At 33.5% G+C, this 27,526-nt stretch overlaps 1 protein-coding gene across 2 annotated transcripts; it reads left to right on the top strand.

Moving 5' to 3' along the window:
• The first annotated feature begins 424 nt into the window (after positions 1-424).
• ps (RNA-binding protein Nova-1-like protein passilla) lies at positions 425-26,955 on the top strand. Of its 2 annotated transcripts, none has more exons than XM_069816784.1 (6): positions 425-596; positions 8,512-8,655; positions 8,819-8,973; positions 11,551-11,704; positions 19,121-19,345; positions 22,004-26,955. In XM_069816784.1, the coding sequence occupies exons 1-6, from the start codon at positions 455-457 to the stop codon at positions 22,873-22,875; spliced, it is 1,692 nt and encodes a 563-aa protein (XP_069672885.1). In that variant the 5' UTR covers positions 425-454; the 3' UTR covers positions 22,876-26,955. The 2 variants fall into 2 exon arrangements, with proteins under 2 accessions (XP_069672885.1, XP_069672886.1); XM_069816785.1 differs by lacking the exon at positions 425-596 and adding an exon at positions 5,000-5,194.
• The last annotated feature ends 571 nt before the right edge of the window (positions 26,956-27,526 follow it).

The raw sequence follows: 27,526 nt of genomic DNA, 5'->3' as shown, positions 1-27,526 counted from the left end.
TTAAAAAATAATGGACTTTTTTTCATATACAACGAATACACTCAGAAAAAAAGTTCAGTATTGTATTCCTTTTCTATATAGAAAATTAAGATTGTTATTAGTTAATGTAATTTATTGTTTATATGTATGTATTTATACTATATGCGCGTATATCTTATAGGTGTATATAAATATATTTTTAAATTCTAGCACTTGAAACGTGCAAAATAAAACTGCTACAGTATATGTAGCAGCACTATATAAGGGAAGAAAAACTTCATTAAACGTATATGAATTAAAACTTGTTTAATACAAGCTTCTTTCGTGATATGCATCATGCTAGCCGTTTGAAACGACTGCGGAAAAGCATTGAGAAAAGCACCCAAATAATTTGCGCATAATGACGCGACTGTCTGCGAGACCGACTGGGCCACTCACACAGCAGCCATCGCCGAGATCTTTACCGTCGTCGTATATGTGGAATGCAGCGCAGTCCAATATGGCGGCTGACTCGGGTATGGATACGTGTCCATCCCCAGAAATACCAGATTCTAGGAAAAGACCATTGGACGGCGAAGTTGAAAATGGGACAACAAAGAGATCACATTATGGTGGAGGTAAAGATATAATAATTTAAGTGATTCAACTATATTTACATGTATTTGAGGTAAACATAAGTTAACCCCGTAAGACATTTCGTTCCAGCTTTGAGGTGGCACTTGCAAGAAAAATATGCGCAAACTAGGTATTTTTTTCGTGTGAAACCGCTAGTTTAATAACACAGTTTTATACATTATTAAAATTAATACGCTCTCGGAAGTTAAATATATTATGACATTTTCCCAATTTTTGTTTTTTGGTGCTGTTTTATTATGGTGTTGAGAGGTGACTTGCATTTCAATGTCGTAACATAATAACAATTTATTGTTACAACACATATTGATTTATCTTGAAGCGACTTGTGCTGTGTGAACAATATTTCTTTTGTTGTGGTGCATACTGATTTAATGTAATTTATTACGTTTAATGCGAGTGTGGCTTACCTAAGGAGAGACTGTGTGACCTTGTGATGTACTATGGTAGTGTGAAATCTCAGCTTCACTTTCTTTAAATAATAAAAAAAAAACTAAATACTATATTTGCGAATATGGGTTATATTACATCAATACAAAAGTTTAGCTTTCTTTCACTGATCAAATACCTAGTCTATACAAATAAGACGAAAAATCCTCCAACATTATCTCACTTCCCTAACAACCATGATTTAGATAGTTACTCAGTGTAACACCTGTTAATTTAATTGAAATCCAAAACCAGTTATTATAATGCGAGTGTGCTGAATTTTTGCGAATATTTCGTATTTATTTGCTAAATCCTTTTCGTGACATAGATATTTAATATTTTTCAATGAGTCAATTCACTTTATTTCATGCTTCAGAGATAGGTTGTTATTAAATACTAAAGCCAATTTCTGTAGTGGGTGAGATCACTTTTAAATATTAAATATTGTAGGTACCGTATTATTCTTCCGGTCAGGCATGTAACATCACTGTTAGTTGTTTCGGAAGTTTCAACTCATTAATGATATAATGATGTTTATATTCAGCTGTCACTTTCAAAACAACTGTCTTCACTGCACCATGAAATTGCATACACAGGCTTTTCATTTCGATACTACAACCGTACCGTTTTCAAACGAAACAACATTCTTTAGTAGCTATAATGAATGATACAAAATAACAGAATTTATACATTTGAACTAACTTTATTTTATTTAATCAATGTTGTTTTTCCAAATCAATTTCAATAATTTAATTCATAAAATTAAATCTACAGGAGAGACAATATACAGTCTCGTTTCTGTAGTGACTTTTTATCGCGGAAATAGGACATAAGATCAATTGATTTAAACTTGTGTCAACTTGCCTGATAGCCTATATTGTGAGTTAGTAGAATAAAAGCATTCAAATGCAAGAAATTTGTAGCCCTACTAATTGGTACACAAGGGATGCATGACAAGAATACCGTCTCATTCATTTCAAAATACAACTAGAGATTAACCATTCTTATTTTGTGTATTGATAACCTTGTTTGTTAAAGATAGTCCCCGTACAATATGTACAGTGTTGAGAAAGTTGAGGAAATGATACATAAGATAAACATGTACAGATTTGTGTTGGTGTAAGCTTATGGCCTGTTTTTTAAATTCTTTATTATCGTCAAAAAAATTTATGGTATACCTAGTAACCTAGTAACTTGGAGTCATAATCACATCAAGATTTACTTGTTAAAAGTCAAATAGGACCCATTGTTTCAGTTCAGTATCCGTTTGCTTAGACTAGCACAAAATTAGACTGTTTTTTGTCAGTTAAAAAATTAAGAAATAAAAAATTCTGGTGCTTTTCATAAACTAATTTGCTGTAAAAATAGAAACACATTTTGTATGTAATGGTTAGTAGTTCATTAAATTAATAATTGACATTTAATTTTATTAAGTTATGAGTAATTATATTGTTAAAAAGAAGAAAAGAAAAAAAAACATTTACACATTTCAGTATTATGCTACAGTTTGCCTCCTATGCAATACGAATAGGTGACTTGATTAATGTATTGTGTCCATGGAATACCAGAACTATCAATAATAATAATAATAATAATAATAATACAGATGGCTGTAACACCATGCCTCCATTGTTACTATATTGTATTTTTTAATAATGTGAAGTTGCGGATTATTTGAGAACTGCAATGCTTAATTACTCGTAAATAAGCACATGTTTAGAGAAAAGAAAAATCGAGCGAGGATGAAACTAACACTGAGGTAGTTCCGGTGATTTTTGAAGTGAAAATCGTTGAATTTATAAGGAATTTTTTGTTGAGATGCAGTTGATCGTATATGCAACACATAACGAAAGCCTAAATTAACCAAACCTAACCTGTAACAGATTCATATATGCAAGGTGTATAAGTGGAGTACGATGGAACTACTTCAGTGCTAGTTTAGCTGAATTCCAATTTTCATATCAAACATCTGTATAAAATTAGTCCCAATTCTGCAAAGAAAAGAGAATTCGAAATATAGAATGAATGTAGATGAACACACAGTTTTAAAGCTCAGATGATTCCTTTCTGCAGAAAGTCATCTCATGATGATGTAGCCTTATAGAGTAATGTTATAGTTGTCAGAAATATATAATTTTTTATTTTAATGGAAAATTTGTAAATTTATTCTTCAGTTAGAGTTGATACGTTTTCCTGAAATATCAAGACATTATTTCACTGTGATTGTTTCAGTACCATCCCTCTATTATAAATCTAAGAATTTGTTAAATTTATAATCTTTGGTTCACACCAGTTAACTAAAGTCGTTTGGAGGTAACTTTTTACAAGGCATACATGTAGAACTTCCCATTTGAAGTAGTAACTGATGTTCATCTGTTTACAATACATTTTTAGATTATTATACCTTTTTACTTTCCTTGCAAAAATGTGATAAATAAATAGAACATCAGTCACTTGAAATGAATTTGTACAAAATTATCATGACTGGCAAAAAAGTACACCACCAATTCAGCACTAGGTCTAGTGTTTTGTGTGTAAGGACATCAAGTTATGCACATTTCTCATGAAGATAATTTTATAAAAAAAATTAACAGCCTATGGTGGTCATATAAAACTTAGTTGATCATTCAGATACCTATATAGACCTGAGTTATGCAGCTAAATGGTTAAGGTCACTGATAAGCGTACATTGTTATATTTTGTTTTGCAGCATGAAGTGCATATACAGTTACATCTTGGAGTGGAATATTCTGTATCAATAAAGAAAAATTCCCTACAGCTACAGTGAGATAAACAAGTTTTATTGGAGAACATGGTTTCCTCTGCTGAAATTGTTTCCTTATTGCTTTAATTTTGTGATAATACTTCACCAATGCTGGATAACACCTGAGTTCAAAAGCTCATGAATCATAGTAATAAATTGTTATCTAAATCAATATGCACACCCAAGTGAAATGTTATTTTGGCAGATGCTGGCTTTAGCTCTAATTTAGAGAACTTTGTCTGTTGGCATTACAAAAATTGAATTCTAGTGTTCCTGAGTTTAAGGTGACCTTCCTGCAATATTTCAGTTCACTTTTGTTACATTACACTTAATTGGCATGTATGTGGCATGTAAAATCATTAAACCTATTTACAATATAAAGACAGAGCTGAGCATGTTAGCATTAATATTTTAATAACGAGCATTCATGTGATATTTACTTTTTCATATGGTATATATTTGATAACTGATAAGGTATTCAATCTTTTGTAGACATACGGCCAATTTAAAATCATCCACGTGAAAGTGGACTGCATAATTCTTGTGATAGGTATGGGCTGACATGTACACTGTTATTGATGCCAATTGTCTCCAAAGATGTGAGCCATAAGCTCTTGCTACCCTGTAAACCTCTAAAGCCTCGTAATAGAGATAACTTTACTAGGTATCTGGATGAGTGGAATGCATATTTACTTCGAATAAGAAAAAAAGGAAAGAATTATCTGCATATGACTAAAAGTAATAATATTTTACTTTTGTTAACTCATTCAGTTAGACAGGCCTAGTGAGAAATTCAGTAAAATTATCAAGTGATAATGATGATGTATTATGCATAACGTTTCATATATCTTCAATTGTCACAAAAATAGCTATGGAGTGACTGTTAAGTCCTGCAGGCCGTGAATTGCAGAGCATATACACAGACAATAATAAACAGAATTCTTAGGAAATGTGAATATCTTAGTCATTTTAACACAAAAATGATTTTTCTAAAATTTCTGCATTAATAACTTTCAAATATTTACATATACATACACTAGAATTATCCTTCAGTATATAAGATAATGATTCAGATATTTAAATACATTCAGGTAAATCACTTTGGTAAACCTTGATTTGTTTCAGTTGCAAGTGGTCTTTACAATATGAAGCCCTTATAATGAGGCGGGGATAAGTTAACAGTGCTGGTTGGAAAAGCCAGGCACTTCATCATGGGACACTGTAACAAGGTGATGATGAAGAATTGGAAAAAGATGGCAGGGGAACGGGAGTGCCCCGAGAAAATCTTCCCGAACACTGCCTTTGTCCATCACAAATTCCACTAGAACTTAACTATTAATTGAACCTGGGCCTCCAGCAGGGAAAACTGATGTAGCAGTCCAGCTAACAGTATGTCAGATACATTTAAAGACACTGTACTTACTTACTTACTTACTTACAAATGGCTTTTAAGGAACCTGCAGGTTCATTGCCGCCCTCACATAAGCCCGCTATCAGTCCCTATCCTGTGCAAGATTAATCCAGTCTCTATCATCATATCCCACCTCCCTCAAATCCATTGTAATATTATCCTTCCATCTACGTCTTGGCCTCCCCAAAGGTCTTTTTCCCTTCGGTCTCCAACTGACACTCTATATGCCATTCCCATGTAACATAACCTCTTGTACTCCCACGAAGTCTATTCTATATCTAGCTAGTTCTTTTGCTACTAATGTTACCCCTCCTGTTCTATAAAGACTAGTTACATTCCACATACCAAATCTCATAACCTTATTCCTTTGCTGTGGTTGTGCCAGAGAATCAGTCCCATTCCGAGGCTTATTGTATGGATTCGTAACAAGCTGTTTTTTACGGTGATGGGTTGTTAGCCCTTCGCCCAACCCCCAAGCTGGAGGACCACCCCTTATCGGCTGTCCACGACTGCTTATTCAATATATTCGCAGCTACCCTCCATATCTGGAGGCCGTCTCCTCTATCCGCAACCTGAGGACGTGCTATGCCGTGGTGATAGGGACCCACAATACATGGAAAGACACTGTAAATTTAGTTATATTAATTTAATAAATTAATTTAGTGGACATCTTTTTGCCTGAAGCCTGCACTGTAGAAAAATTTAAGCCATTCTTTGTATGCTGAAATGATCTTCGTTGGTTAGTAAACATTGAACATCTTAGAGTATAGCGAAGTTTATTTATATATTTAATATTTTCAACCTGTTCTTTCATTATATGGGGACGTCCTGTAACGAGGAAAAGTGTTAGTTCCTTATCACTGTATTGCTAACTAAATTCGGCATTTTTGACATATTTGCGCACTTTAGCGAAGTGTATTCAACAGAGTAGCCCCATCACTCATCAAATAGTCTCTCTGTATATGCAGATTAGGCTCAAAGATTAAATGATATTAGGGACAGTAAAGTAAATAAAAAGCCATACATTTGAAGTTTTTGTTCTGAAAATATGTTTGTTGTGTAATAGTTATTTAGAGATAAGGGAAAAATTATCGAACTGCAATACAACAATCTAGTACAGCATAATCCTTATATAGTATTATAAAACATTCTTGTCATCCATAATTTGTACATATGAAGCTATTGTTCGATATTTTTTGAGACAGTATTGATGAAATCCCTTCCTTTTTATGTTTTCATATTTATCACCCTACATTTTATCATTAGATATTATGGCACATAGCAAAATTATGTAAGAATTGTGAGCATTTCGCCTGTTATTGATACATTCTTTACCCTTCCAATACATTTTCATACCATTTAGATCTTTTGGAATTTATGAAATACAATGACAGTTATGCTGTACACTGTCTAAAAGATTTCCAGTTTTAAATAATATACTGTATTGAATGTTGCGTGGTACCGTACAGATGCTTTCATTTTCATAGTAACATCTTGAAGTTATTATTCTCAAGACTTATGAACTAGATTCAATCATTTAGATTGCCAATTGCAATGTTTTGAAAGAAATAGATATTAAAATCTATAAATTTACATGTATGGGAGAATATCAGGTTAAATATGCAGTATCAGAAATAAATTGACACTTCCCGCTTCTCAAAAACCTTCATAATTTTCTTTAAGCTACAGTTTGGTATTACTGCAACCCTTGATAGCAGTATTGTTTGTACATAATACGCAGTCAAAATGGCGTTTAGACCTACAGAGCAACAGAAAGTTGAGTGTTATTACTGGCTTGCTGAATTCAAATTCTCTGTGACAGTGTAGAGAAGATTTCGACAAAAATAACCGACAACCACCAAAGAAACACATAACAGAGTGGCATAAACAGCTGTTTGAAACTGGTTTCCTTGTCGAGAAATAAATGCGCGGTAAGAAAGTGTTTGGGCAACAAATTGAAACAATTTGAGAAGCATTCCAGTGCAGTTCAACTAAGTCTGTTTGTCATGCCAGCAGGAACTAGAGATTCCAAAGTCGATCATCCACGATGTTGGTCATAAGAGGTTACATATTCGTGCATACAAAATTCAGTTGGTGCAGAAGTTGAAACCAAATGACATTCCTGCACAATACGAGTTTGTTATCGGCATGCTATTGAGATGAATAATGACAATGAATATCTGCAGAAGGTGATTTTTGCTTACGAGTGCATCTTCTATGTCTCTGGGATCATTTGGAGAACTGTTTCCCTTGAATTGGACGAGTTGGATTCATAGCATGGCTTTCTAGATACCCAGATCTAATCCCTTTAGATTTTTATGTTTGGAATCTACGGAATTCCAGTGGTGAATTTTTGTCGGAGGATTCTAGCTGCTTCTGAAACTGTCACTCCAGAGATGCTGGAAAATACCTGGCAAAAAATTGAATATTGCCTGGATGTCTATCTGCTGCAAGAGGTGCACATATAGAGATTTATTGATATCCTCTGTGATTTGTAACAAATGACATTTTAATAAATTTAATGTATTATTTACTGAGTTACAAAACTCTCTTATTGGTAGTTTTTGTCCCCGACATTAGTTATTTTTCTTGTACAAATACACTGGGTCTTTAGAATTATGATTGCAGAAGCAGTAGGTTTAAAAAAAAAATAATAGACTAAATGTTCTTGAGCTCCTTAGTGCCAGGAGATGATATACCTCTTTCTCTACTACATTCCAAGACAAACTGACTTTTACAAACAGGATAGTGGTGGCAAGGGAAGAAGGAATTATAATCATCAGTCTTATTTTCCATTCCATTATTACGTAATATGCATCTGAATGAAAATTGCAACTGTAGTACTCAGGTTTGTAATGTTCAGTTGCATTTTTTTTTTTTTTTTTATTTTTGTTCCAGTTCTAATTTAGTAGGCATAGATGTGGCAGTTTTGTATCTTGTTTTATAAAATTCTGACATATAATAAATACAGTATCATGTATAACAGTGATAGGAAACAGCCTCTATCAGAGAGCTTAGCTTCTCCCGCTACCTTAGTTGCTCTTGTATGTAGATACTCATGCTTACTGCTCTGTTCACAATACGAGATCCCCGTCCCTGGTGTATATACCTAAAATATTAGTCTATTATCATGTATGTTAGAAAATGATGTCATAAATCACCTTTACATCTTAGTTTTATATTAAGCAGCAAGGTCCAGTGGATAAATCTGCAGTAATACCTAAAGCACTTCTGTCGTGCTGTAATCAATTGTTATATAGTTATACAAGTTAAATATTAATTTTATTTCAAACAGGGGATGGAACATACCACTTTAAGATGTTGGTACCAAGTGTGGCTGCAGGAGCCATCATAGGAAAAGGCGGGGATACAATTGCTCAGCTTCAAAAAGATACAGGAGCAAGAGTGAAAATGTCTAAAGCTAATGACTTCTATCCAGGTAACTAGACTTAATGTAATGTTACATTTAAAATGTTTAAAATCTCGAAGACTACTAAAGCTGATGATTTCTATCGAGGTGACTAAGCTTAATGTAATATTAATTTTTAAAATCTTGAAAACAATATCATTTTTTCATGCTTGTTATTTTCTATTGTTAACAGGCACGTCTGAAAGAGTTTGTCTGATAACAGGCAACATAGATGCTATAATGGCAGTACTGATATTTATTATGGAGAAGATCAGAGAGAAACCAGACGTGAATGCGAAACAAGCAATAGATTTTGACAATAAAACTTCAGCTGAGCGTGATAAACAGGTAGCTATGTTATTAATAATTACGTTTTCTCAGTGTGTCATGACCAGTGCAAATGATAGGAAACAAGACGTGAACAGTGAAGAGTTATGTATATTGGATTTCGAACTGCAGTCTCTGTGGCATTTAATTTTATTAAGTTATAAGTAATTATACTGTTAAAAAGAAGAGAAGAAAAAAAATATGTACACACTTCAGTATTATGCTAAAGTTTGCCTCCTAGGCGATATGGATAGGTGACTTGATTCATGGAATACTAGAACTATAAATAATAATAGTAGTAATAATAATACTGATGGCTGTAACACCAAACCAGCATAACCCAGCAGCATCATGAAGCTGGTTACCCACTGTTGTCTCCTGGTTTGATTCTGGCTTATGGAGCATGCAATCGACCATTTGTGCCTAAAAGCTCACCTACATTTTTTAAGCGTGCATCTAATCAGCAACGTAAAATTGATGCTTTTATTTATCCAGTATACATGATTAAACAAGAAGATGCCGAAAACATTCTTGGCATCATAGAAAAAGTGGTCACTTCTGGTATAATTAAATCAATTCGTACTAGATATAAACTTGCAAGAAAATAACCATTTAATAGGCTATAGAATAATTGTATAATAAGTATTACATTTACAGAAACATGTATTGTTAAGAGGAACATGAAAATTTGTCATAATTCGGACAAGTTTACAAATATCCTAAATGATCCCAAAAATTTTGGAAAATTATTAAATGTGGCCACTAATGTTGAAGCGAATAAGAACATTATCAGCTGATGTACGAGAGTCAATGAACTCTTAAATAATCCTCATTTATTACTACTATTCATTTTATTCATATATAAGATCAGGCTTTTCAGAGATCTGGTGTCTCTTTTGTGACGTTACGCCCATGGAAATGAAATTAAGCCTCCTCTGAAATCAGTGAACAAGATTCATAATCCTTTTAAAAAAGTGTGTCTATTTATGAGATTACTGACCCATAGGTCATGACGGTATTTTCGTGCTTAAATAGGTTATTGTTAAATAAATAAAATCGTTGCTTCATATTGCTGATTGGGAATATGCTTAAAACCATAGATGAGCTTTCATAACTTGTGACTATGAGTGGTCCTGTAACATGGTAATTTTGTATGGACTTATTGAGAGTCATGTTGTAGAGGCTGCTGTCTGGAATCCAACTGATAATTATATGTTGTATTATTATTATTATTATTCATAATCTGTAAACTGGAGGGATAAGAGTAACTGTTAATGAAGTATATGCTTAGCATTGCAATTAGGAAACTTATGATACTAGCCAAGCATCTGGCAAACGATATGAGCAGAAGCTAAAATTGTTGAAATGTTATGCTTAAAAAATGGTAGAAAAATATTCACTTAACATTTCCTTTTCTAGAACACCTGTAATAATTTGTACAATGCTAGTCTGTACACTCCACATGTGATGTATTTCTGTTTTAAGATTCATAATTGTTTCAGCAGGTTTTTAATTTTTTCATTTTATTTCTATTATCTGGGAATGGTATATCAATAATTTGTCGAATCTTGTCGTTATTGTGATATATTTGCATCTATTTTTTTTTTGTCAGTATGTATTGAAAAGACTCTGACCATTGTAACATATTTTTTTTTTGTCACTACAACTTTTGGCTAATATAAATACCAGTTTTCAGTAAGTTTTTCTTCAATTACCTTGTAGGTTTTATAATGTAATAATTTGCTTCCTTGATGATTATCATCATCACTTGAAATTTTCTTACTAATTTCTGAATAAATGAAAATCCTGATAGTGAGTAGAAAGGAAAGAGGCAATTTGTAATATCTTGAATACTCCTTAGTTCTTCTGTGTAAATGCCATATTTCTACTAAAAATATTTTTCCGAGAATATTATTTTTAGTATACATGGGTTCTTATGAATGTGGGGGAAAGTAATGGTGGGTAGTTCAGAAGAAATGTAGCTTTGATTTATTTCATTACTAATAGAGTAGGTAAAACTCATGTTTCTAAAGTTGAATATTATCCCCTCTTCAGATGAACAAAAAGATGAGAAGAGTCCTTACTGGGGTGGATTTAGCCATTTTTAACAATCCCAATGAGTAGGATACTTTCTTCATCCGAACATTGCGAGTTACTATATATTATCAATGGAAAAATCGTAAACAACATTTTTCCTGTACACAGACTATGGAAAACTTAACAATTTGATCATGAACTTGGTGTAAAATAAATATTATGAACACTACACTTTATCATATTGTCACCTGAATGCAAGAACTAGGTAACTCGAAATTTGCGTTTTTTGGTTACCTCTGTTATATCATAGCAAAAATCGCACAGAATATAATCAAAGAACTAAGTAACTGATCGAATGATACCAGTGACATCTATTTTGCAATGTAACAAATAGGTAAAAGAAAACGAGACATTCCTTAGTGCAATAAATAAGTGAATAGACAATATCTCAAAATAGGAAAAATCAAGTTACCTAGTTCTAGCATTCAGGTGATATATTTACTATAACTTTCTTGTTGAAATTTGCAAATTTAATAAAATAAAAATGATGGTTCTGTGCAGGTTAAGATTTTGGTTCCTAACAGTACTGCAGGAATGATTATTGGAAAAGGAGGCAACTACATAAAGCAGATCAAGGAAGAAAGTGGCTCTTATGTACAGATCTCACAAAAAGCCAAAGACCAGACATTGCAAGAGAGATGCATTACTGTTATTGGTAAGTTAGTTTTTTTTTTAGTCAGGCTTATTGTAGCTTTTAAGCTTTAGTTGTATGAGTTAGATTTTTTTTCGAGGTGGATGGGATTTGGTTATGAAATTCAGCTAAAGTTAATTTTTGAGTCAGGCTTATTTTATTAGAAAAATTAAATTTTATTAGTTAGATTTTTTTATGTGGGGGTGATTTGGTTATGAAATTCAGCTACTAAAGATAGCCGCTTTCACACGCAATGAAGGCATTTGGGGAGGCATAGAGACCCATGCTTTCCATGACCTTGGCATTAGAATAAGGTGGTGTGGTCAGCACTACACTCTGACCACCTTTTACTCCGGGAAAGACCCAGTACTCAATTTGATAGGAGGCTGAGTGAACCTTGGGCTGTTCTGGAAGTTTGGCAACGAGAAAATTCTGTCACCACCTGATCGAACCCCGGACCTTCCAGTCTGTAGCCAGCAGTTCTTCCAACTGAGCTACACGGCTGCCGAAATTCAGCTACTATAATTCATTATTATAGTACCAACAGGAATTAAAATTTTTAGTTAGTTAGCTACTGTTTATGAGTCTCAGTTATATTATAGAACTTGTGTGCTACAAGTTTCTAATAGATCATGAATATAAACTAGGCTACTCGTAGACTCGGTCATAAAGGGACTCTGTCTGAAAATTCAAAATGTCAAATAACGTTGAAATTTTAGAATTGAAAATTATGTAGTCCACAGAGAAAACATGTTTCCATTCCTTGTTTGACTTGAAACAAGCATGTGGAAACAAAATTATTTTAAATTATTTCCACAGAGAGAGTCTGCTTCACATGACACCACTGTAATTGTAAATTATATGAACATATTTGACACGAGCAACAAAACAGAATTAAGAAAGCAATATTTGTTTCTGATTGTCAAGAAAGAGTCATGTAAGGTTATTCTGATTTTAAAAAAAAGGGAGAGCAATTGTTGACATATTTCAGGCTAGGAAATGTAGATCAATGTACTATTCATGCAGGAGTTTACTGCTGTTATGAAAGGGTGCTAGTAGTATGTTTACCACTGAACTATGACTTTCGTGGGACATGAAGGAGAACAGTAGTACTGTACAGTCCATAATCAGCTACTTATATCTTCTTCTTCAGGTCGCTTACGCATTAAGCATTGGGGTAGCCCCATTCTATCCATTTCTCCCATTCCAATCTATCTGCACACAATCTCTTCATATCCACCATTATCTTCCCACACATCTGTCCAGTTATTTCAAGCCTATGTGGTCTTCCTTGCCCAGTTCAAACTCGTATCTCCATAACCTGCTTTGGTTCTCTCTCTTGGTCCATTCTGTTAACATGACCATACCACTTTAATTGACATTAGTGACACTCATTACTTTCTTCTGTACAGCCTCTCCTCGGATTCTGTCATTTGAATTCTATATCTTCTGGGTTTTCCTACTGTTTGCCTCACATACTTTATCTCCATGGCAGTCACTTTATTCATATACTTATCTTGTATTGCAAGGCATTCCATACCATATAACATGATTGGAAGCATGATTGCATTATAGATCTACATTTTTGTTTTAACACTGATCTCGGTTATTCTGACAGTTGTATTGTTCAGCTACTTACATTAATCAATTTCTGAACTCAATTACAAAAGGCTGACATTCCCTCTCATTGGTTAGTTTAATATTTATTTGCCGTATCTGTTATATTGCTGTCATTATCCACATCACTGTCATAATCTCTCCTCTCCACAGCAATGTTAACTACAAGTCCTCCATTTCTTCTTCGTTAATACATGCCAATATTCTTCTGTGTTCCTAATGGATTTACACTTTTATTCAGTCTTGTCCTGTTATTACTTCAATACAGCATCTAGTAAGTCTGTAAGAAAGGAAGAATAGTAATAGTTGCTTACATTGTTTGTTTTTATTTCTCTAAATTCTATAGTAGCTTAATGGGAATATAGGGAGCAGCTGGAAAACAGAAAATTCATGTTCTGTTAGTTTCAAGTTTATTTATTTTGACAGTGTAATATCTTTATCTTTGTCAGATTGTCGTACACTTTAATTCCCTGATACAGTAGAATCCCTCTTAACCTGCACCAAAGGGACCAGGCTAGTTCCAGATAAGAGATTTTGCCAGATAATTTAATAAATAGTGGTATATACAAAAAAAAAAAGTTCGTATTTCATGGTGATAAATGTTGAAACTGCAGCCATATGAAGTTTATTTTTCTATCATTTGCTCATAACTGAATAAACATAAAAACTGTGTTGATTTTTCTTATTAAAACACATCACACAACACAAATGATACACTAATTTTAGGTTAGAATATTCACTGAAAATAAAAGTTCGTGCGACTTCCTGATAACATTGCACCTGTTAAAAGGTTTGACATCAACACTAATGTAATTTCTGCGGTTCATTTCATTGTGGTAAACTGCAAACTTGGACTTGAAATCATAAATCAATCAACTCTGCGCCTTCACCACCAGGATGAACTAATACCTCTCTATCCTGCACTTTCATTGACTGTAACCTCTGAAATTTTATGTTGCCAACATTTTATTATTATTATTATTATTATTATTATTATTATTATTATTATTATTATTTTGCTGTAATGGGTATGGATCCATGTCTCATACCACGTAGGTTTAGACAATTGCTTTCTTAGGCCCCTTTACTTTTCTCCTTATTGCTCTTAAGTATGCAGCTCATTGTGCAACAATTTGATCATGATCTTCCCAACATTCCTACACTTCTTAAATCTAAATCTCATATCCTTTATTATTATTATCCAAAAAGTGTGCAATTTACCTGAAAATTTTATTTTCCCCTTGATAGCACAGCACAGTTTTCGCATATAAAAGAGTCCAGCACACAAAACATGTCACATTCTATAGTCTTGAGCAATATTATAGTTTTTTCTCAGTTAGGCCCACAGCTTTTGCACATCACATCTTTCAATAGTTTCATGTAATGGAATGCTGAGACCATCTTCTTTTCGTCTTTAGAATGTCATTATATTATAAATTAGTTTTCTGCTTTGAGATTGCATCACTTTGCATGGTGATTTTCATGATGGAGCACTAAACGTGATGAGTTTTTACATTTTCAAAAAACAAAAATACTCATAAATTATTAATTCCCAACTTTACTAATGTACATAAACTTTATCACATATACTGTACTACTGTTTTATCAGAGAGAGATTTTCTATTCACATAATTCATGTCTGTTACATAACTATAGCTACGTGGGGGATGGGTCATTTTTGAGTGTGCATGGTTGATAGGCAGATTAGACTAACATCGGAAAAACAACATGCTACTGCTAGCTATATCTTGTGTGCTCCTTAGAGTTGCAAGCTTGTATTTGACAACATACAGTTCATGCATGCAATAGAACAAGATAAGAACCTTATGAAAAAGAGATGATTCTGAAGTAAATTTATCTTGCAGGTTTAGTAAACTTGGTTGTGTATGTAATAAAATTACGAAGATATGTACTGTATGTGTATGGGAATCAAAATCTGTGCTATAATAATCCTCTTATTATGCATACAATAATTGTTTGGATTAGTATGTATGTATCTAATGCTCTGAATTTGACAAAGTCATTCTTCTTCTCAGCTTCCAACATTTAGAGAATTTTACGAAGGTTGAAACATAATTCATGACAACTATTTTTTTTCTTTTTCAAATTAAGCGATGGCATCATGAAATGTTGTATGTCATATTATGGCATCCATTGTATGTGATTGCATCACTAGATAGCAGTGTGATGCATGGTTATCATACAGAGAACGACGTGAATTCAGTTGTGCATGCATTCATAGCATGAGTATATGGCAGTGTGATATGGTTATCGCAGTTGAGAGTCAACTGCCATGCAGAATGGATGTGACTCGAGCTTTTAGGGTGGGTATGTGTGCTGTAATGCTATTCCAACTACCGTTAATAAATATGAGCAGCATGATGCCGTGTCATTTACGAATGTTTGAGTCCTTCCCTACCCTGTTAGTACACATACCCTGCCCTTTCATTTGTATATTTCAAAATTTCGAACTTTGCCCCGCTCACAAAAAAAAAAGTTGGCATGACTTACACTCCAGTCCTTGTATAAGTAATAAATAGTGTTTGCTCTATCTATCCATATGTGACTAGGAAAAAAATGTCACGAAGGTGACATGTACCTTCTCATATCATTATGCATGAATTTTTGCGATTGTTATTACCATTCTTGATATGTTATAAAAGATACCTACACCTAGATAATTTGATATGAATCCATGTAACATCTACTTTTGTTTTTTGGATATCCGGTTTTGGGACAACAGAAAATCAGGACTGCAGAAAATTTACTGTCTTCGCGCTACGAGTTGGCGCGGGGAGTAGATAGGCGGGACGGGGGAACTTTACGCTACACTCTGACTTGAAAACTTCGTCCACTTACTTGGCTACACTGGAACGGAGTCAGACATAAAAGATTCCGCATCTTTGGTGCTGTCGCTATGACTATCATTATCACATTTTTCAAAATTGCCTGAGTATGATCTGTCCATGATAATCGTCCGTTTATGTTCCAGCCGTGTATATTAATTCGAATCTCTCAACAAAGCCATTAGTCCCACCGCCCCCATCCTGATGAACAACAATGAGTGTTTTGGACACATTTACGGTAGTCAAAACTCCCGTAACATTTTTATCGTGCCAGAACTTGGGAAACGTTAAATTTGTAGGCCTATCTATCCACATTTCGTCCAGATACAAAATCGGTTTTTCCACTTTCCTAAGCTTTTTTCTTTGCTGTAGATATCTTCACGTATTCTAATTTACAGTGTTTTCCTAAATTTTTTTTGCTGCACACTTCTTCCACCTGAAATCCTTTTTCTTCAGTATTCGTCTTAATGTTGTCTTTCATTTCAAATCAATTTTCTCTTGTAAAAGGATAGACGTTTGTTGCAGCTTGGTACTATTTTTTTTTACTTGTTATTTAACGACACTGTAATAACTACTAGCTTCTTCAGTGTCGATTGAATTGATGATGGCGAGATGGTATTTGGCGAAATGAAACCAAGGATTCGCCATAGATTACCTGACATTCGCCTTCCGCTTGGGAAAACCTCGGAAAAAACCCAACCAGGTAGTCAGCGCAAACAGGAATCGAACTCACTCCCGAGCACAACTGCAGATCAGCAGGCAAACGCGCTACCTCCTGAGCTACGCCGGTGGCCGTCTTTCTTTTTCAAATAAAAATTCTCAATTATATCTTTTTTGTCTATCTCCCGTCGAAGTCATCTACATTCTTTTTTGTCTATCTCCCGTCGAAGTCATCTACATTTGCGTTTCGGTAGTCTGGACGTTTACATTTTTTTTCTCCCTCAGGTGTCGACAACGCACTTTCTTCTGTGCAGTCTTTCATTTCATTCCTTATACGCTGTATTGTTCTTGTAGATAGATTAGACTACTTTTCTACCTTTGCTGTAGGTTTCGTAAGAGGAATGCAAAGGCACTGTTGTTCTTTTTCTTCATCACAGAATTATTTTGCACTTCTAATAATATTCCTTTCTTCGCTATAGATTGTCAATCCTTGTTTCCTCTTTGTCGACATATTTACAATAAACAAAAAACTGCTATAAACCTAAATAACAGTGTACAATAACATAAATTCTATTAACTATATTATTATCAACACTATTAACACGAAAAGCAAAGGATAACTAAAGCAATACAAGATTTGTAGTATACTGAAAACAATTGTCTTGTTGAAACTAATAAAACACTACAATAAAAACCCCACTATTATTTTCACAAAGTCGCAAAGACTCATAGACACGTGCAGTAGATGTTTGTGAAACAAGAATATTGCAGTGAACAGCGCGGTGCGCATGCGCAACTGTTTCCCCTCCGCCCCATCTAAGTACTTCAGCCGCCTTCTCCTGGCGTGACAACAGTAGTTGTTTTTTATTTTGGATATCTTTCACCCAGACCATCCTATATACGTATTATCTTTTATTTTTGTTTGATTTTTATAGTTGCTGATATATATTTGCCACATGCAGAAGCATGTGAATTCTTTTTGTTACATTTTAATTTTCTGCTGTTTAATAATTTTTTTATGTTATGATATTCTTTAATTGACTTCCATATGTTTGACAAATATTGCTTATGCCGACCTACAGTGTGACACTCATGACCTAATAAACATTGTAAATGCTATATTAATTTCAGTATCAGTATCACGACAATGCAATAATGTATTGAGCAATGTAAAGTAAAACAAAAAGCAAGGAAAAACTGAAAGTACGGAGATTTGAAGTAGGGTCCTCTTGGCTTCTAGCATAGCATGACGTAATAACTTGTCCTTTTTTTAATATAAGGCTGTACTTTAATGTTTTATATTTAATATTATAGATATACAATTTAAAAAAAAATGTTAAATTTAAAAATAAAACTGAAAGAGGTTGCACTTACTCACAGTCAATATCTAAAGGTGTGTTGGTAGCAGAAAACATGTACTTCATCCATACTATTTTCTTCAAAGACAATGTGGAACTTGTAAATAATTAAAATATGAAATATTTTAGACGATTCATCCAGTTAAAAAATTCAATTATGGCATACAGATATATGAACATAAGTACTTTTGCATTTACCTATAACTCTTAAATGCTGGTCAATACTTGAAGGTTTAAGTAGAATTTATGGTATGCGTGCACATCAAAGATGTAAAGTGTGTTACAGTGTTAGAGTTATTGTAATATCCTTTAACAAAGATGGTAAAAATTTACAGATAATTACAAAACGCTACCTAGAACTCATAAAGATTACTTGTAGTGGTATTAATGTTTGTGTATTAAGCTTCACATTTGTCCCAATATACAAAATATTGTACTTAAAACTTATCTAAATATATATTTTTTTTATTTATATAATTTTACCAGTCATTGAACTGGGTATTGACTATACAAATCTGACTTTCAGGTAGTAGCTCCCTGTAAAGCAGGTTTGAATAATTTCAAGGAAAAATTGTTCCGGGGCCGGGTATCGATTCTGGACCCTTTGCTTAGCGCGCGAACACTCTACCGACTGAGCTACTCCAGGACCCATACACAAAACAGAAAGCCACAATTTAAAGTCACACAGTGATTGTGTGCACTCACAGTTGAATTCTGGCATCTTGTCAGCTCATGTGAGTTGTGTGGATATAAAAGGAAAAATTATGACGGTGTCGTGTATGGTTCCTGGGGTAGCTCAGTCGGTAGAGCGTTCGCGCGCTAAGCGAAGGGTCCCAGGATCGATACCCGGCCCCGGAACAATTTTTCCTTGAAATTATTCGGTATTGACTGTTTATATGATCAGCTTTTCAATTTCTGCTCTTGTTGGTATTAATTTTGTTGGTAATGATTCATTTCAGGTGAAATGGAATGTAACAAGACAGCTTGTTTGATGATCCTTTCTAAGGTGGTGGAAGATCCACAAAGTGGTAGTTGTTTGAATGTTAGCTATGCTGATGTGTCTGGTCCAGTGGCGAACTACAATCCAACTGGATCTCCATATGCCAATCACACTGGTCAACATACTCATATACAGGCTGGAAACTTCAATTCGAATCCAAGTTTGAGCTCATCTATTACAGCAGGCAAGTTGACAGAACAGATACAGATTACATGTATTCATACAACAAACAAATCTGTTTTGGAACAGTCCATGAAGGACTAAGACCTAACATCTGACTACTGGCCTCATGTCCACATGCTTCAGCAGATGTGAACGACCATTCAACCAATAGAATGATGATTCTCTCCCAGCCATTCTAGCTGGCCTGACAGATCTAGTGCTAGGGGAATTTAAGAATGGAAATGTTTGTAAGCAAATAAATTTTACACAAGTTATGTAACATATTCCTATACCATTGATCTTACAAGGGGAGGTTACAATGTGGAAACATAATGATTCATATTAAATTGTAGAGTTTGAAAAGTAAACTCAAACACAACTAGGTTAACAGGAGTAGACGGCTATGACATGAAGCTTATTTGCAAGAAGTCATTGTGGTCTTAAATGGTGATTGTGGTGGTGATGGTAATGTGGGATAGTGAGACAGGACCTGAGTTCGATTCTCTGTACTTCCACATTTTTCTTCTTGCTATATTTTATTATTTTCTGCTGTTTAATGAACTTTTACTTTATGATATTTATACTCTTAAATTTATTTCCTTATGTTTGACAGAGACTGGTTATAGCGACCTCCGATACTTGTGGCCTAGTAAACATAATAAATGCTGAAATAGTGCTGTATCACGACATTGGCATAATTTATTGAACAGTGTGAAGTAAAACAAAAAGAAAAACTGAAGTACGGAGATTTGAAATAGGGTCCCCTTGGCTTCTAACCTGACATAATGACAGTAAGAATTTATTTAACAATAGAAAATAATAAAGTAAAACTAAAAGAAAAGACAAATTGGAATTTAAATCCTAAATTTTGTATGGGTTTCATTCAAGTATTGAATGTAATGTCTGGGAGTACTCTTTAATGTATGCCATAGTGCAAATTATTTGTAGACAAAGACATAGAAATTGGTAATACCACAGTCTAGTATATACAGTCACGAAGCTCAATACGTAATAAATATGCATCCATAGATAGTTGCTAACCACTAGGATTGCTACTATCGCCTCATTACAGATAATGCGAAATAGTACCTGCACAGTCTATTGTTCCTAGCACCCTCAAAACTCAAGCTTCGTGACTGTATATATTAGACTGTGGTAATACCAGAAAAACCGGCATTTTACTATATTTTGTAAATCATTTAGTTTATCTTGATCCCATACCGAGTTCAGTAATAGTTTTTATACATGAAGGTCACTTTTGAATGTAATATTAAAGTCAAAATCCTAATTTATCCTAGTTTTCAAGTCATGGTCGTCTAGTAATTGCTGCAACCTCTTGGTATAGATGGACATTAAGCTTGTAGTGTTGCAGAATGAGATTCATAAGTTCATTAATCTTAAGGGGAACAAGGTAGTCTAGGTGTTTTCATAGTGTACAATGCTGATTTTAAGTGGTTATTTCTCTAAAAGTATAAATGGTGTCATTTTCAAATTTTTACATGTTTTTAATATTATATTGGTGGTTAGTTTGTTTATTAACTGCTATAATTGAGTTTTAAAGAAAATTATATTCAAATGAAAAAAAAAAAAGTTAAAATCATGCATCTTTCTTTGAAAACTGATTAATCTACATGGCTAAAATTTTTCATATATATATGCAATATACTTATATTCGTACACTAGTAAAATTATGAATCTAGCTCGATTTTATCAATTTTTAAAAAATACTATATTCTTATAGAAATTCTACTGAGAAAAACCAGAAATTTTCAACACAAAAATACATAACAGTATAAGTCATTATATGATGTACAATGAGTGTGCAAAATATTAGCTCTGTAATACTAATAGTTTCTGAGATATAGGTGCATATAATATACATAAAAAAGTTGTTTTAAGAAAACCGCTTTTAAAAATTAACATCAATTTCTGACTTACTTACAAATCTACACTAATAATTATTATAATAATATTATTATAATATATTATTATAATATTACCAGTGCTGTTTAGGCCTCCATAATTACTGTTATTTACGACACTATCATTACTGATATTTACATCCTGCACAACGTTTTCATTTTCATGTAGGTAGGAGAATTTTCTCTTGGAGGAACTGGACACTGAAGGGCAGAGTTCTTTCTCTCCATGTGGATTAGCACATGAAGTTTGGAGGTTATGTTCATTATTCTTCTCAGTATACTGATTACCACGAAATTTACATTTCTTACAATAGCTATTACTTCTACCCATTTTAAACGCTTGTGGTCAAAAACACGAATTATATAACACAGTAACACTAAAGAACTAACTTTAACACCAAGTAAACTGTTATTTACTTCAAACTCAAGAAGCCACGAACTTTCCCGAAAATTCTATCATCATAGTACGCGAGAAATTCACATTTCAGTGAAGGGGCGTGGCACTACTGATTTAATGGGATTCCCACTTCAATTAAAAACTGTTTTTTGTGTGTTAGACACATTGCAGCATTATAAAACTATTCTTGATCAGGAAGACTCAGTGAATTTATTTCCGTAAAAAAAAAAAAAACTCAATTTTTTTTATGATTCCGAGTACCTTGTCCCCTTAATCAGAGATGAGGGTGATTATTTATACAATGTCCTATTTCATTTGATAACACCATCTTTTATTTACAATTATGTACCTTTACTTACAGTTGGCGGAATGTTACTGAATGGAACCACCAGCCTTAACTTGAGTTTGAATCTGGGTAACCCGTCAGCTGGACCAGCAAGTGCCTCAGTCACTGCACAGCTGCTGGAGCATATAAAGGTCACCTTGCGAAGCAGTGGGTACTCAGACCAAGCAACTAGTGAAATCACCTCTGCCATGGGCATTCTTGCACAATATGGGATCCTTGGTGTGGGACTTGGTTTAACAGGAAGCGGAGGAGGGGGAGGAGGAGTTGCATCAGGCAGTTCCAACAACCATTCACTGGTACCAAGCAGCAACTATCTTGGAGTAAGTCCCATGGATTCTGCACCTTCTCCTCAGACAGCAAATGGGGTCGGAAATAATGGTGGCGTGTTTGGTCCAATTGGTACAGTGTCTGCTATTGGTACCTCATCTCCAACTCCTCGTGGAGGACCTTTGGACCGGTTTGGCGATGGCTCGACAAGTGGTCCATTTGATCCGTTCAGGCATCAGTCAAGTCCTACTAACCTCGGCTCACCAATTTCTCTTAACAACAACTCTTTTGGTCTTGGTACTGGTCAATCCCTCTGTAAGAGTCCCACCCCTTCTGACCTTAAAGGCGACCAAAAGAAAGTTGATCTGGAGATTGCAGAAAATATAGTTGGTGCTATTCTAGGTCCTGGCGGTAGATCTCTGGTAGAAATTCAGCACCTCAGTGGAGCAAATATTCAAATATCTAAGAAAGGTACATTTGCTCCTGGTACTCGGAATCGCATTGTTTCTATAGCTGGGTCACCAAATGCCATCAGTACTGCACAGTATCTGATCGAACAGAGGATCAGTGAAGAAGAAGCTAAACGAGCCAGACATAATGCTCTAGGAATTTTGCAGTAAAATAAGTAATTAACACCGCACGTGCATTTACTACACAGTTCACCATTAATACTTATATTTTAAACAGTTTTGTTTATCTCATCTGGATTTTTGTTGCCACCATTTACTTAGCATTAAGATTTGCATTACAACTGAATCATCACAATCTCACATCTGTCATTTTAGAGAAATAAATCATCCTGTTGGGGGGATGAATTTCTGTAGCATCTTTTTCAATCTCCTGTTAAAATGTTGCCCTTGTGGCCAGTCATACGTCCTGAACATTGCAACATTGGCTCCAGATCAGTAATATTTCCTCCATTTGTTATCATAAGTTACTCCAGCAAACATCATGACATACCTAATTGTTGTTACAAGATGAACTTGACATTAATTCATATATATTGTAAATATTTCTAACTCGGCATAATTCATCACTTACATTTCTACAGCAGGTTGTTCCATGGAACCTGTATTGATCGAATACTTGTATGCTTCGTCATATACATATATTTTCCTGGCGTTTATTTCATGAATCCCTAAATGTATAATTTCTAATGATCTGTCTAAATGTTATTAACATGTTGAAGACTATACGAGTTGGTGGTTCTGATTGTGTCAGAACTGGATTGTCTTAATTGTACTTGGCTGTTATATAATATATATAAAAGATCGTACTTCATTGTAGTTGGACTACATTTTTTTTTTTTTAATTTTAATTAGTGATCTTAAATACTTCATACGTGGTTTATATTATAAGACTTACTGAAATGTATGAAACTGATAAGCATAAATTTATCTTCAACAATAAATTTCCTTGGACATTTTCATTGTGTACAATGAACAAAGTCCAAAGAGAGTTGCCTTGTACCCATAGTACATAACTGATCTTTGTTCTGTGATAATAACAGCCTGTTCGTTGTTAGGTGTAAATTCACATCCCTTTATCCCACTCACTTTATCATTCATGTTGGTTGTCGCATGGTTTTTGTGCTACTAGTCTTTCATAACAATCTGTTGAGTGGTCATGTTTCTACCTAGTGGGTTGGGTTTCTTTCTGTCTTCTGTGTAGTCTACTTAGATTAAAGTCATGACCTAGGGAGCATAAGTTTCAGGTCCATAATTATGGTGATGGGAAGCAAGGATATCTTGCTTCTATGTCGGAAAAATGGCGTCCATTTAGCATTTTTTGACAGTAGTTTTTTGTCATATTCATGTATATAAATAACATTCATTCATTGGTGAAATGTGATATTGTTGTACAGATACATTCTCATTGATTATCAAGTTACCATGTACACATCATGTTTATTTTTTTGCTTACTGTAATCATATGTAATTGTACTATATATTATTTGTGGAATGACTGGAAATATGTTGAAGGTGAAGGGTATGGAAAGGATGGTGTGGAGAAAAGTAAGTTATTGCCTACAAAAAAGTTCTCAAAGTTTATAATAACTGATTTTTAATTGTATTGTCAAAGCCTTTTCTAAAAAGAAATGAAATTTGAATGTCAATACATTGGTATATGTCATTCTGTGTCATTGTGATGTGTCAAACTGCAGCCAAAAATGAATATAAATTTGATGTTTGTAATGAAACAATAGCATGTTCCTGTAAGTTTGTACAGTAAAATCATTACAAAGAGAAATTCCCATATGCCTGAGAGTGTAGGTTCATTGGTACATCTCAATTTGACACACTGGGTTAAGTTCCACTGTCTGTATTTCATGTTGTCCAAGAGTGACAATGTGATTGTTTGTGTAAATGTTGATATTCAAGCCAACTCAAATTGAGTTAAAATTATTTGTACCTAGAACTTAGTAGAGATTTCCTTCTTATGAATTGTCAATCAACTCATTCAAGTTACACTGTATTCCTGAAGTAATTTGAGTCCAGTCATCAGTGCCATATAAGTAGAACAAGTGTCACTGAGGGTTGTAAAGCCTAATCCTTCAAATGGGGAGAAATCCCTGATGGCAGCCTTATTAAAATGTTCCAATGTACGCAAAACTGAGACATATATGCATAGAGAGATATGTCATTCATGTAGATGTGGTAGATAGTTAAGTTTACAGATATTACTTAACATTGTTGCTGGTCTTAATGGTTTGCCAGTGATATCTTTGAGCAGCACACAAGTATGTACAGGCATTTTTTTTTATTATTTCTTGCTCCATGAAATCATGATTAGACTCGTTCACTTTTCAGTACTTTTTATGAGAATTGCTTTACTTTTTTAAAAATGTTTTCATAGTTCATATATATCTATATATATAGAGCATATATATTTTTTTTATGTCTTTCTGCTCTTCCACTAAGGGAAAAGACATCTGAAATCTTTCAATGACTTGTATTTTGATGTTATCCTCGCACTGAAAATTAATTCTAAATATTATATATATAGAATGCAAGGTTTTCTCAGTGGGTGAGCAAGTAAGACAAAGCTTTACTAAACAGTTTCATTCAATCAAAATGTAAATCATCATGATTCATTCTCAATAAATTCATGGCATAATAACTGCACATTTCATTAAGCACAACCTAACACTTCCTCTCTGACAGTGATGCATATGATACTTTTGGCTAATGCAAATTCATCTCATCTAAATGTTGAAAACATTAGTTCACAATTACCAAGACATACATTCTTACAACTCAAAATAAATCTTAGAAAAAAAAAATTCTAGCAAAGTAAACATTCTAAAAATATATGTCTAGCAACTACACAATATTTCACATTTTACTGATCTATTTATAGCTCAACCTAAATACCTAGGCCAGGATAATTCCTCGACTATTTTATCTGTACACATTGACTTGTGAGTGGTAGTTTATAAATTGAAACTAAGACAACTAGCCTGCACAGAATATGATTCACACAAAAATAAATTGAGCAAATTCATTAAAAAAAACTAACAGTTAATATTGTAGCCACAAAAGATAAGCAGAAATGTGGTAGCTATTAGGAAAGGATGACTATTGTTGCACATCATGAATGCACAAAATTTTTAGAATGGGGCATCTAAAATGTATATTGCCAACAAGAAGCTTTTACAAGGAATTCCATCTCAAGCATACTACCAATATTACCACTATTAAAAAAATAAATGAACAACAGTCTTTTGTTTGCTAAATGTAAATATCAAGTGCAAACAAGTTGCAACAATAAAAAATTACTACCTAATTTAGCAATTAAAATCACAATGTAATATATACAACGCACATGTTTAGTTAATGGTCTTCTTAGAATATATATATATGAACATGACTTGCACGAAAGCTTGTAATCTTATTCTGTGGAAGTTATGATTTGGTACTGCCCTGTCATGGTTTTGACTCACTCGTTGGCACATATTAGCAACTTTATTTTTTTTTTAATTTTTTTTTTGTAAGGTTTCAACTGAAGTTGATACCCATCTGAGATGTAAACTAATAAATTACAGATACTTAAATTTACAAAGATTTATCAGGGCTGCCACTGAAATTCTAAAAGCACGCAAGTTCTACCAAATACAATAACAAAACTATCGCTTACATTTAACTCCAATCTTTCAACACTACAACGAATACCGAGCATTTAAATATATCCCATAATCACATTTTTAACGCTTTGTCAGATTATTTTATATATTGTTCATAAATGGTCTCATATTTGTACTAAATTTTCTTCAAATTCAAAAAATTCTAAATTAATCTTAATGAACTTTGCAATAGAAGACAACTGCTATTTTTAAAAATCTAATTAAATTAAATTCCTTACAAAAACAATAATATAAATAATCTGACAAGCAACATTTCTGGTGAATGTCACAGTTCTTCCTCAGGTAAAAGTCTATGATATTTATATTTCTAAATAATTTATACATGTATTTAGTATTTAATTGTTCAACTATTATATTTGTTGTAGATAAAAGGAATTTCTCAACTTATCTCTGGCCAAACTTTCAGGGAACAAAAATGAGTTAATGTTGTTAGGAAAGATTGTTGTGTATGTATGTAAAATACGAAAGGGCTACATAAAACATTACATCATTTTTGATGGAGTTTATAAAGTTTCTTGCTTTTGTAAGCGCTAATAAAAAGTGGATTTTTAAAGAATGTTATTATCTCAACTATAGTAAAATCTTCTAGACAGATTGGTGATTCAACTGCTGCTTATATATATATTCCTTTTTTTAACCAGTGTGACTGATCATCAGTATTGCTCTTTTTAGATTGTAACACTTACTCGTACATCTTGCACCATTCTGACCTAGAATATTTCACTATCAACCTAAATTCTTTTTAACACAATCATTACTTACTTTTTGGATAGGTTGACCAGAACTGAAAGTGAAATTTTTTATCTTCAAGTATATGTCTTGTACACAGACAGCTTTATTTTTACTGTATGTGAAGTGCTTATTTCAGCAAAACGAAAGTATGCCAATTATGATAGGGGAGTTCCATTACAGGGTCTGAGCTAAATACTATGAAACACTGACAGTAATTTTCTACTGTTGTGAGATAATGAATACAAATTATACAAAGTTAATTCCAATATATTATTACATGAACCACTTACCTTATTTCAATATTCAGCACCGTTTTTACAAACGTTACCAATGTTTATGATTCGAGATATTCATATTGTTCAAGATGATGCGAGATGTTTGAGTTCTTGCATCGT

The sequence above is a fragment of the Periplaneta americana genome, chromosome 17, assembly GCF_040183065.1.
Source record: "Periplaneta americana isolate PAMFEO1 chromosome 17, P.americana_PAMFEO1_priV1, whole genome shotgun sequence".
NCBI classification, from domain to species: Eukaryota; Metazoa; Arthropoda; class Insecta; order Blattodea; family Blattidae; genus Periplaneta; species Periplaneta americana.
This window is presented reverse-complemented; position numbering and strand designations above follow the sequence as displayed.